General features: G+C 32.5%; 1 protein-coding gene across 1 annotated transcript; it reads left to right on the top strand.

The window, feature by feature from the left end:
• Nucleotides 1-2,726: 2,726 nt before the first annotated feature.
• LOC133330380 (methanethiol oxidase-like) lies at nt 2,727-4,938 on the top strand. The gene is made up of 5 exons (XM_061538834.1): nt 2,727-2,894; nt 2,977-3,446; nt 3,889-4,381; nt 4,566-4,691; nt 4,750-4,938. Exons 1-5 carry the CDS (start codon nt 2,772-2,774, stop codon nt 4,936-4,938), a joined length of 1,401 nt encoding a protein of 466 aa, XP_061394818.1. The 5' UTR covers nt 2,727-2,771.
• Nucleotides 4,939-12,794: the final 7,856 nt, after the last annotated feature.

The raw sequence follows: 12,794 nt of genomic DNA, 5'->3' as shown, positions 1-12,794 counted from the left end.
AAATATAATATATCAAACTCTAACACAGCTGATCGATAAATTCATAAATGAGATTCAAAATTAATAAAATAGCTATTAAATATAATAAATACGTGAACAACAGCAGCATATCACTCTCTTTCAGCATCATTAAGTAGTGTAGCACATTACTTTCATTAAATTTCACCAATATTTTCTTTCTCCGATTTATATAGCACACTTGATTTATATCAGCACTTGTAATTGGAATATTGTAGAATGTCCCCAAAGCTATTACAGGTGTTTCCAAGTCGTCCAAACCCTCAGGCAGTCCTCCAATCAGTATGTCAGAACGATTTAACCGTCTATGCAATATATTGTCTTCATGATCAAGAGCGGCAAATTTTGTTGTGGTATTCACTTCAACCTTACGGACTTTATCATTGCAGTCTTTAATATCTGACTTCAACTCAGCAATACAGGAACTAACTTCGTTTTTGATATCACCCAAAACACCCTTCAAAATGTTTTGCTGGGTTTCATAGTTATGAACAAAGTTATCCAACTTTTCACTCAAACTGTTTATTCTATCCAATACATCATCATTATTAGAGCAATTATTAAGATTCGGCTCGCAAGATGCACAAATAAACGCAAATGATTTTACTGTTTTTAAAACGTAAAGATGCTTGTCATCAATGTTGGCGCATGATGTATGAATCCAACGGTTGCATGATTTACATAAAACACTTGCTTGTGTCTTGGTTATTGTATCGTTGCATGTTTTGCATTTAGTAGCCTTATTAGCCGGCATTTTAAAATCAAACAGCAACAACAACAAATTAAGGTAAAAAATGGCAACAGCAACAAAGGAACAACAGCAATCCTCACGCAACGCAGCAACTTAATGTTTTTTGTATACAGTAATAATTCGAGATAAATTTGAAATAACTCGACAATATTGCAATAAACACAAGATATCAACACCAAGGCACCAGTGAATTACGTTTGTAACGAATTTTAAAAGCAGAAATAAACAGAACGATCAGCTGCGATAAAAAAACACGTCTACTCAGACATAGGGTTCTACTCAGACATAGGGTTAAAATGATAATTTATTTTATACTTTTTGAATATGTTGAAGTATGTTTATAAATATTTAAAAATTTAATACATTTTCATTACAGATTTTACTTTTATTTGTCCTCTTCTCTTCGTATATAAACAATCGACGCACTAAATAAGAAACTATCTAGGTATATATATGATGCAAGAAATTTATAGCATTACAACAAAATATATCATATACCGGTATTTGTTGTCCACAATGTCATATAACAAAAGAACGAAATACATTTTCAGAGATAACCCATAATGCCAAATCACTTTACAAATATATACATTTTACCGATATCCTTCCCTTGTTTTTATTTTTTTTAATGTAAACAGATTGGTTTTGAGTCGGAAAATCATAAATATATATCTGTTCCCGTACTCCAAGAATCTACTACTATTTACTACGATAACGAATTTTCCTTTATGATATCGAAGAAAATATGAAAATCTAGTAGATTCTTGCAGTACGGGTACAGACCAAAAATTAAAAGCAAACCTGTGAAATGAGGTGCAATAAAATAAATATGTTTTTAAAAAGGTTTATGTAACAATTCTTAAAAAAGTGAAAAAACGACAAAACTGGGATTCAGCTTCACTGTTTCGAAAAAAATGTCACTTCATTCAAATTCAAGCCATCACTCAACAATATCAATAATGTATTCCTATAACGTTTCAAAATGCAATTGTATATATTTTGTTGACCAGGATTCATTATTGTTTTATATTCTATATTAATAATATTAATATTTTAAAAATGCCAATTCATTCAAATTCAATCCATCATTAAAGAAATTCAATAATGTATTCTTATAACGTTTCATAATGCAATTGTATTTAATTTTTTGACCACCATCCAAGGTTGGTTTTGTATTCTATATTTATAATATCAATATTATCCGGTAAGGCTATTCCAAAATATGTTTTTTCTTCGAGTGTACGCGTGTGTAAATTTTCCACTCAGCTTGTAAACATTTGTTTTTTTTTTTATTTCTCCTATTTTTTGTTTCTGTTTGTCCAAAAACAATATTAAAAGTGTTTTATTAGCCGATGCTAACCCAAAACAAAAGGTGGCAGATAACGTGTTGATCGTTTTTTGTTTTAAATCAATAAAAATGGTGTTTCTGATGATATGGAGAGGTCCACATTTGAACCTCTGACGTATCTATCTACCATTTAAAATCGGTGTCCTCTGTTTTTTGTTTATCAACATTGCTAGTGCACTTGCGGTCAAATCGTATATATTTATTTATTCAATTCGATCTTTCTTTCGTTTACTCTCCCGCTCACTCGGTTTTTTATTATTTTCTTGCTGTTGTACAAGTGCTTGTTGTTGAGCTCTTATCTGTTCTCTTTGGTTGTTGATACTACAAAGCAGTAATGGATCTGGACTAAAAGAAGATAATACAACATTGAATACGAATTGGTTTTGTTGGTTGGCAAATTTTTTGAAATCAGTTGTATTTTGGTCGGTGAAGAAGTCGTTTCGTGTTATTCAAAAAAGGCCGGTGCACAATTGTGTTGAAGAAGAGCAACAAAAATGACTGAACAAAGTATGATCAGAAGAATTACATTATATTTGTATTTTGAACACGTCCACGTCTCGGAGAATTCGTTATTTGCGCAGTGACAATTTCAAGTGTTTTGTTTATATTCTAGAATGCTGTCATGGACCTGGCTATCCCACACCCATTGATGCCATGAAAAATGGTCCCCGAGAGAAATTGTTGTACACTGTAACAATTCAACCTAACTTGGATGAACCCCATGGTGATTATCTTTCAACGGTTGATGTTGATCCCGAGAGTCCCACATACTGTCAGGTTAGCGTTAATTGCCTATTACATTGTCTTTGGCTCTTTTATTTAATTGTGCTTTACTTTCTTCATTTGTTTTCTTTGATAGGTTATCCATCGCACTTTCACCAATCGTACCGGCAATGAATTGCACCACTCTGGTTGGAATGCCTGTTCCAGTTGTTATTATGTCGATAAGAATGCCAAACGTGTACCGAAACGTGATAAGCTCGTGTTGCCCGGTGTTAATTCCGATTTTATTTATGTTTTGGATGTTGCTACAAATCCCCGCAAACCAGAAATCTGTAAAGTTATCGATGGCCAGGTATTGAAAAGCCACAATGTAACAGCACCCCATACAACACATTGTCTGGCCGATGGCAATATTATGATTTCAATTATGGGTGATGCTGAGGGCAATGCCACCTGCGATTTTGTATTATTCGATTCGGAATTCAATTGTCTGGGTAAATGGATAAAGGGCGACAAGAAACCTTATTGTGGTTATGATTTTTGGTATCAACCATATTTTGATGTAATGGTATCATCGGAATGGGGTGCCCCAAAGAAATTCAGAAGGTAAGGAAAAGTGTGATCGTTTTTGTTCTTCTGGACCGGCACAGACATACGAAAGGATGCAAGACAGAACCATAATTATTATTGAGCATATTATTGTAATAATTTCCTGAATCTATTCCAGGCTGTATGTCCATGTATATATCAGACAGGATATTAAGTCTTATAGAATTTGTTTCTATATGGCTAAAGGACGCTAGATCAACAAAATTTTATTTTCAAATTATACTTAGAATCCTTTCCTATATCGATTTGCTGTCTATCTAATGCACAGTTATTATCCAATTACGATGGAATTTAGGCTCAAGGTCGTTTTTTGGCTCAGTGTTCAATGCATTTCCTTGAAAACCCGAAAAAATTTTTATGGTTATATAATTTAAATTAGAAATAATTTTTTGTTTAAATATAAAAAATATTAATTAATTTATTCTATATATTTTTTCAGAGGTTGGAAAAATGAAGATCTTAATGACCTAACTCAATATGGCTGCCGCATTAATTTCTTCAAATGGTCAACACGCACCTTATATCAAACTATTGATTTGGGTATGGATGGCTTTACACCATTGGAAGTTCGTTTTATGCACGATCCCAAACGTGCCGAAGGTTTTGTAGGATGTTGTCTAAATGCCAAAGTATTCTATTTCAAAAAGAAGGAAGACAGTGATGAGTACATACACAAGAAAGTCATCGATGTACCCACAAAATTGGTTAAATTTGGTGATAATGAACCTGAAGCTATTGGTGGTATGGTCTCAGATATTATACTCTCTTTGGATGATCGTTATTTGTACATCAATTTGTGGCGACATGGTGATTTGCGTCAATATGATATTACCGATCCCGAAAATCCAAAATTAACTGGTCAAGTATTTTTGGGTGGTGCTATTTGTAAAGATTTAACCGATGTTGAAGTTATTGAAGATAAGGAATTGACGGTAAGATATAATTATTAAGATCAACATTTAAATTTTTGATGTTTTCTGTGTTTGACTCCTGAGTGAGCTACCACAAGGAATATATACTGAAAGTTTCATTATGGTAGTTTGCTAGGAAGAAAAATTAGAAAATCAACACTTGGAAATATTTTGGAATTTCTCGAATATTTTACATTTCTTCCAGGAACGTCCTGATCCAGTCTATGTAAAGGGTCGCCGCCTTGAAGGTGGTCCCCAAATGATGCAATTATCTTTGGATGGCAAACGTTTGTATGTCTCTACATCTCTCTTCTCGGCGTGGGATAAAATGGTATGATACATATTGGCTGCTATTTTCGAGGTGGTAATTTTAATTTTTTTTCTTTTAGATGTATCCCAAAATGGTAGAGAAGGGTGGTCACATTGTTAAAATCGATATTGATCATGAAAATGGAGGCATGAAATTAGATGAAAATTTCTTGGTCGATTTCGGTAAGGAACCCTATGGACCCACATTGCCACATGAAATGCGTTACCCCGGTGGTGATTGCACATCAGATATTTGGTTGGCTAATTGATAAGTCAACACACTCATTCCTATTGTTAATTTTTTTTTTAAATTATATTAATATAATATACCTAATTAGAAAGTGTTTTGATTTTTTTTTTTAACAAAGGTAAATTTTTGTATATGCTTGTAAAAAAAAAAAACAAATCTTCATTGGACTAGAATATGTTAAAAATATATTTGTATGAAAAAATTGACAGCCTCATTTCATTTTTATAAGGTTGGAAATGAAAATATACCATAATGGTAACAAAAACATCTGATATGAACAATATGTAGGACATGTTATAGGAAGTCCGACAATCGAAAAAAATCAGCAGCCACCTTACCAGTACAACATTGGTCTATTCAGTTTATACTATACTCCATACCTCATATTATTTCTCTTCACCTAAGGGTCATACCTAATTTATTGCGCTCCGTACAAATATACTCACCATTTCACCTTTACAGAGTTTGAAAGTCGTCCGTATTACCCAAATACGTAAGGACTTTATTTGCATCTATGCCAATTGAAAACGGCAAAAATGGATGAAAACTGTTTTTTAACTGACCGAAAAATGTTTACATTTATAGAAAAACAAATTTTTCAATGACTGGAATTCTATTTTCCAAAAACAAAAATTCCAAAATACGCAATGTCAATGTGGAAATTTGTCAACTTTATATATATATATATATATATATATACGCAATGCGTATTTGGGTAACATTCATTGAAATACATGTGTTTAACTTTTGAGGTGAATAAATTCGTACGGATACGCATGAATTTAGGTACAACCCTAAAACCGAGGTAATGGTAAAATAGCAGGAAATTTGGAATCCCGGTTAAGGTTGTCTGGGGTTTATTTCCGATTCCTACGAAACTAACACATATATTTAATGTGACGAGCCCATTATTTTCTTTAAATACAAATGATAAGCATTAGACAGAGGGAGAGGGGAACTGTTTTTTACACGCGATAAGATTGGGCTATCAACTGAGTTAGTCCAGAAATTACCAATATAATTAATAATTATTTAATTATTTCTTGAGTAGTAGTGGAATGTTTTCATTTTCTACATGCGCAGACTTTTTTTAAATTTCATATTAACTTATATGAAATTATCTTTCCTTTCTTGGTACTATTTTTTTCAAGATTATTTTGTTACTATCTGGTATGCAATAGAAAACAAATCCATTTGCCATAATAAGAGGCCATATCTTTTAAGATTGATTAACCATGTTATTAAAAATGCCAATGGATTGTTAACCCTTTAAGCTAAGAATTTTTTCCGCAATCCTAGAACAAATTTCTGTTCACAAATAGAAAATGCACAAAATTTGATATCGCTACATCCTTGCATTCGAGAGATACAGTACATTCTTTCGGAAAAATTAAAGTGCAATATCAAGAAAACCAAATGCAAAATCGACGGAAAAATCATTTTAAATTATTCTCTATATTCATTTTTACAAAAATCAAAAATAATTCTGATGACGAAATTCGTACAATTTGAATACAAAGCGATTAAAATAATTTGGACTGTATACACAAATTAGTACTGTACAAAAAATACCCTCTTCTCTATATTGAAAAGCTCATAACTTTACCAAAATTTTGAATTTTTTTGATTTTTCTTTTGATATGTGTCGTCCATAATCAGGTTTTGACATATGAAATGCAAATAATATATATCTACTGGTTGAATATTAAATATAAGCTCTGAAACGTGTTGTTGCCTGTGGGCAACATTTGACCACAAAGGGCTAAAGAAGATTAACAGCCTGTTTTGTAAAATTCTTAACGAACGATTTCGAGTGACTTTTAGATTGTGACATTTTCATACCAAAGCATTTTAACCGCCTCTTGTCCATTTTTTCTAGAATTGTACATTCAAATCTAGAAAAAATGGACCTAGTTTGTGCCCCATTGCTGGTGTAAATAACCTTTAGCTCTTCACTTTCTCGGCGCATGCATGAACATTCCTATTTCATTTTCAACGTTTCTTTCACTTCTTTAACTTTTTGGTTGTTTTTACACAACGGCAAAATGTTTTGTACGGCCGTATTACCCAGATACGTCGAATTCATATATAGGGTAAACGCACCAATAGTCGGCACTTTAAAAATTTTCGCTTTTTAAACGTTTCATCATTCCGAGTGCATTTTTTCCACGATATTATATTTAGGTTAATCTGTTTCGAAATTTTGTTTACTCCCCGGTGGAATACAAATTTGTTTAATTAATTTGTATTAAATTAGATTAAATTAATAATTATGTATAAAAGTGCCTTTGTGCCAATAGTCGGCACATTTTTCCAATTGTCGGCATGTTATGTTCCAATAGTCGGCATGTCGCATTTTAGTTAAACAAAAATTATATATTTAATCGATTTTTCTGCTATTTGCAATAATAAATTATTACTATGGACGTTTTCATCAGTGTTATATTAAAAAAGTTATATAAAATAATATTATTTATTAAAATATTACAATTATAAAACATGGTGCCGACTTTGGGAGCCTGTTATCCAATTCTCGGCATGGCTAAATAAGGCATTTCATAGGTTAAACACATTTAAGATTAAACAATGTCTTCCATTATGTAAAACCACTCAAAACTGATTTTTTATAAATTAATCGTTATTTAGAGCACTTATTTAAAATTGTTTCCAATTTTGAGCCAAAAAGATAGAAAAGGTGCTTATTATTCACCCATATGCCGACTATAGGAAAACCTTTAAAAATTTTGTTCCTAAGGGCGGCATCGATAAAAATATCATAATTACAAATATTTTTTAATGATTTTAAATTCTAAAGTATTCTTCTCTATGTTCTTTACAATTACCAAGAAGATTCTTGTGAAAAATATATAATTTTAATATAGTTACAAGTCTTTTGCAATTGACATGCCCACTAATTTTTTCTTAAGAAACATGATTTATCGTTAGTGTTGACAAACCTCATTGATCAAATGCCAAATTTTGACTCAATAAATGTACATAGTTCGATTAAATTTTATACAGAGATAGGTTGCAGTGTTATTGAAGATTATTCGAGGTATTTTTCATATTTAGTTATAGGATTTTTTAGTTATTTGAAGTTATATAAAAAAGATGCCGACTATTGGTACATGCCGCAATTAGGTGCGTTTACCCTATTTCGGTAACATTCGTATAAATGGTATATTCCCGTACTACTTTTTACTACGATAACGAATTTTCCTTTATGATATCGAAGAAAATAGTAAAATCTAGTAGATTCTTGAAATACGGGTACAGACCAAATAAAATCTTGTAGATTCTTGCAGTATGAATAACGTTGAACGAGCTAATCGAAATTTGGGTAGGCATGTTAAGTTTGAAATTGTATTAATATTGGTCTGTTTCAGTACATTTTTTAATAGTAAAGCTAATATATAAATCAGGAACGAAAATGTAGTAAATATGCCAAAATTGGATGGCAAAATCAACATAATAGCCAATCAGAAGTAGGCATTCCTGTTTACCATTTTTACTCAGCCAAATTTCTCGAGTAAAAAGTTTACATTTTGTATTGTGCTCTCTAAAATTTGATTCAAAGTTTTACCAGTTTTGTGGGTTGAGGAACGGTTTTCGAGTAAAAAGTTGCAAAACTTGTAAAATTAGTAGATTCTTTTGGGTTCTGGAACGGAACTTATGTTTACTTTTTAAAAAACTGGCAATTCATGTTTCATCATGGTGTCCGGTTATGCAATACGCACCCATTATGAAAAATCAGTTCGTTTTCGTAACGCAATAGCGGCACGTAAAAGGACTGCTTTCGTTACTTTTGCGTTACGTTTATTTTTCTTAGAGGGAAGTCTATTAATCGGTTAGTCAAAAGTCGATTTACTTATCCCTAATCATAATTTGCCTAAACCTCATTCGTAAACAACACGGTTTTCCATTTAGTCTCCATCCCAGCTCATTCGTAAACTTTCGGTTATACCATTTTGAGTTCATCTTTATCGTCCATTTTATCTTCTCCTCCCATTCGTTAGCAGGTGGAACGTTTTTCAATTTTTTCAGTCGTCGTTTTTATTTTAGCTCCGTTCCAGAACCTAATAGAATCTACTAATTTTACAAGTTTTGCAACTTTTTACTCGAAAACCGTTCCTGAACCCATAAAACTGGTAAAACATTGAATCAAATTTAAGAGAGCACAAAACAAAATGGCTTTCTCTTTATAAACTTTTTACTCGTTTAGCCGAGTAAAAATGGTAAATGATATTGCCATCTAATTTTGGCATATTTACTAGATTTGCGTTCCCGAACTTTTCAAATTATTTTGTACTCTGAGACTTATTTTGAAATGTTTCCCTTTTACTAGCTTTACTATTAAAAAGTACTGGAACAGACCATTTGTTGGAGAAGGTTTGCGTACGACGTCGCTTGAGTCCTGGCAGAACGACGATTAACAAGTGAAGGCTGGAGTCTTGGAGGCTTCCCTCTCATTGTACAACCGTATAGTACCTTTGATCCATATAGTACCTTTGCTCCATATAATTCCTTTACTCAATAATGTTCCTTTGCTCCAAATAGTTCCTTTGCTACTAGATTTCCGACTCTTACATGGTTCATTTGAATCTCTCTCTTTCATCATTCTTTTTTTCGTTTTTCCATATATAGTTCCTTTACTCTATACAATTCCTTTGCTTTGATCCATATAGTACCTTTGCTAATTCCTTTACCCCATACAATTCCTTTGCTCCATATAGTTCCGACTCCTACATAGTTCTTTTGAATCTTTCTCTTTCATCATTCTGTTTTTCGTTTTTCCATATATAGTTCCTTTGCTCCATACAGTTCCTTTGCTTCAAATAGTTCAAAAATGGAACTGGATCAGAGTGGAGATAACAATAATAAAAAGAGCTAAAACTCTGGTAGTGATGTTTTACCTTATTAATATTATTAAAACTAATAAAAATTTAAGAGTAAGAAAAATTAAATTAAATGGCTCCCCAGCCAATATGAATGCTGACAACAAAACAAAAAAGGTTAAATCCCATAGCTACATGTGTAATGCAATTAAATTAACCATTGAGAAATGATTTTAACAATTTAGAGAAGTTGAAATATGAATAAGAGAATACTCTCATTGAAATAGGCAAACAATTCCAAATTCTGTAGACACGAACCACAAATGAGTGCTCATAAATTGATGATCTGACCAAGGGTACTTCGATCTGCACGTTGCGAGTAGAATTAATAAATGTAAATTGCTTGACTAAAATTTCAGGCTTTTGTAATTTTATTACCTTATAAAAATGAAGAACTATGCGCTGACTTATATAGTTCCGACAAGTACAACCAAGAAAAACAGATGTTAATTCAAAAGCGCGAACATGATCGAGTATCCCAAGTTTGAAAACATATCTTACTACTTTGCGTATGCTCTTTTCTATTCTGTTTAAGTTATAAGACCAAGTACCAGAGTATACTTCAATACCATAATTAAAGATAGACATAAAAAGCGAAAAGGCTAAACGTTTTCTTATGTTCTCTGGGGTGTAAGCTCTAAGACTGTACAATCTCCTTAAAGTGAAACATATTTTCCTAGATATGTCATTGATATGATCATTAAAATTAAGGCAAGAGTCAAGTCTTATCCCCAGACATTTTAGGGAACGTACAAATTCTATCATTTGTCCATTTAAAGCAATCTTTGGACAAAGAGTCTCCTGATGGCGTGTGTGAAAATAAATGGCTTTTGTTTTTGCAGCGTTTATTTCCAACTTATTCATTGTCAATATGTTAGATGTGTATAAAAGATGCGAATTGATAGATAGAAAATATCGTCAGCATAAACATATGGCTGGCAAATTAGACTTACAATGGCGGAGATAATATCATTTATATATATCAGGAAGAGAATCGGGCCTAGAACTGATCCCTGTGGAACACCAGATGTCACATTGCCAATTAAAGATGTAGCCCCATCTACAGTAACATACTGTCTACGCCCAAAGAGATATGAATAAATAAGTTTACAAGCAGTTTTTGAGAATTTAAAGCGGTCGCGCAGCTTCAGTAATAAAATACCATGGCTAATACGATCAAAAGCCTTGGTGACATCCAAAGAAACTAGGGTACAACCGACATGATTATACAACTGTTGCCTAATGGAATCAGTTATTGAAATTAAGGCTGATGTAGTGTTGCGATTTCTACGAAAAGCAAATTGGCAAGGATTAAAAATTGAATATCGCTGGCAATATTCTAGAATTTGATCTTTCATTACATTCTCTAGAATCTTTGACATTGATGGAAGTATTGAAATTGGTCTATAACTTTCGACAGCATTCCGATCACTCTTGGGGATTGGTACTACTTTTCCTAGTTTCCAGGCGTTTGGAAAACTAGAAACTGTTAAAATTGTATTAATTAAATGCAGTAAAAATTGCGAAATAATAGGGTAAATAATCTTGATAAATTTGATTGGAACTAAATCATACCCCACAGCATTTGTCCTAATAGAATTCAGAGCATGAATAAGTTCATATTCAGTTATTGAATGGAACGAAAAGGAATCTGTACGATCGACAAAACCATCAAAGTCTAAAAATACATCTTCAACAGGACCCATGTTACCCAAAAACTCACTTGCAATGGACTCTACATCAATTTCCTCAGATTCTGTTCTTTGTTCCACAGTACAACCCAGTTGCCGAACTTTTTTCCATATTTCAGCACCACTCACATTAGAAAAAATCTTCTACCATATTCAAATCGTGCTTTTCTTATTATGGACTCAGCTTTATTTCTAAATCGGGTATATATTTTCCAATTTTCATCAGTAGGAGTACTCAAATAAGATTTATAAGATCGATCTCTTTCTCTTCTGGCCCGTTTTATTGCAGGAGAATTCATCCATAAAGTGTTTGAGTGTGATTTGATTCTAACTGTAGGAACATAAGAATGAAGCAAGTTTATTACATTATTTAGTGTAGACAACTGCATATCCGTATCGTTTGTATGGTATAATAAGTATAAGTCAGATTCATTAATAATACCTGAATAATCAGAAGGGTTAAAACGGTTATAATCTTCATACTCGAACCAACTATGTTTTTTCTGTGTTTTAAAAAGAACTGAAAGAAATATGAAACTATGAGAAGATGAAAAGAAAGGAAATTGCATCTGACTATTACTGACAGCATTGGATGCTTGGCTAACAAGAAAATAGTCCAATAACGAAGTGCTGCTAGTGGGTAGATTAAGATGCGTAGGTAAAGAGTTGTGGATGCAATGATGACCACAACGAGAAATGACAGAGCGGAAATTATACGATTTGATAGGATCAAATAAATTACAGTTGAAGTCCCCCATAACAATTATATTAGAGAAACGATCAAATATATCTGCATGTAATTTTCGAATTCGTCAATTGCACCACTTGGTAAATATACCACACCCACAATGAACGAGGAATATTCACCAAAAACCTCCACAAATAAGGATTCACATACTCCGTATAGACTGCCCCTAAAAATAACTTTGCATTGTAAATTCGAGGAAATATACAAGCATACACCACCGCCTCTGTGGGTAGTACGATCATTTCTAATCAATTTATAACCTGGCAAAGTCAGAGAGCTTGATAAAATGTCAGGTTTAAACCATGATTCCGATATGCCAATAATATCTAAGCCTGCTCCGCAAAAGGTATTTTTAAATTCTTCCAACTTAACATTAGAGTTTGAGGGACATAAACGTTGTGCATTTATATGACCGATATTAAGATTTCCGGAAAATGAAGAGGTTAGAGACTTTTTGATACGATTATCCGTGGCTATGGGACCAAGATTTATGTTATAAGTCAATAATACATAGGCAACATTCATATATTAGGGGGAGCCA

Source organism: Musca vetustissima, unplaced genomic scaffold (assembly GCF_032173495.1).
Source record: "Musca vetustissima isolate MV318-11 ecotype Yass unplaced genomic scaffold, APGP_CSIRO_Mvet_v1 utg19615, whole genome shotgun sequence".
In the NCBI taxonomy this organism is placed as follows: Eukaryota; Metazoa; Arthropoda; class Insecta; order Diptera; family Muscidae; genus Musca; species Musca vetustissima.
This window is presented reverse-complemented; position numbering and strand designations above follow the sequence as displayed.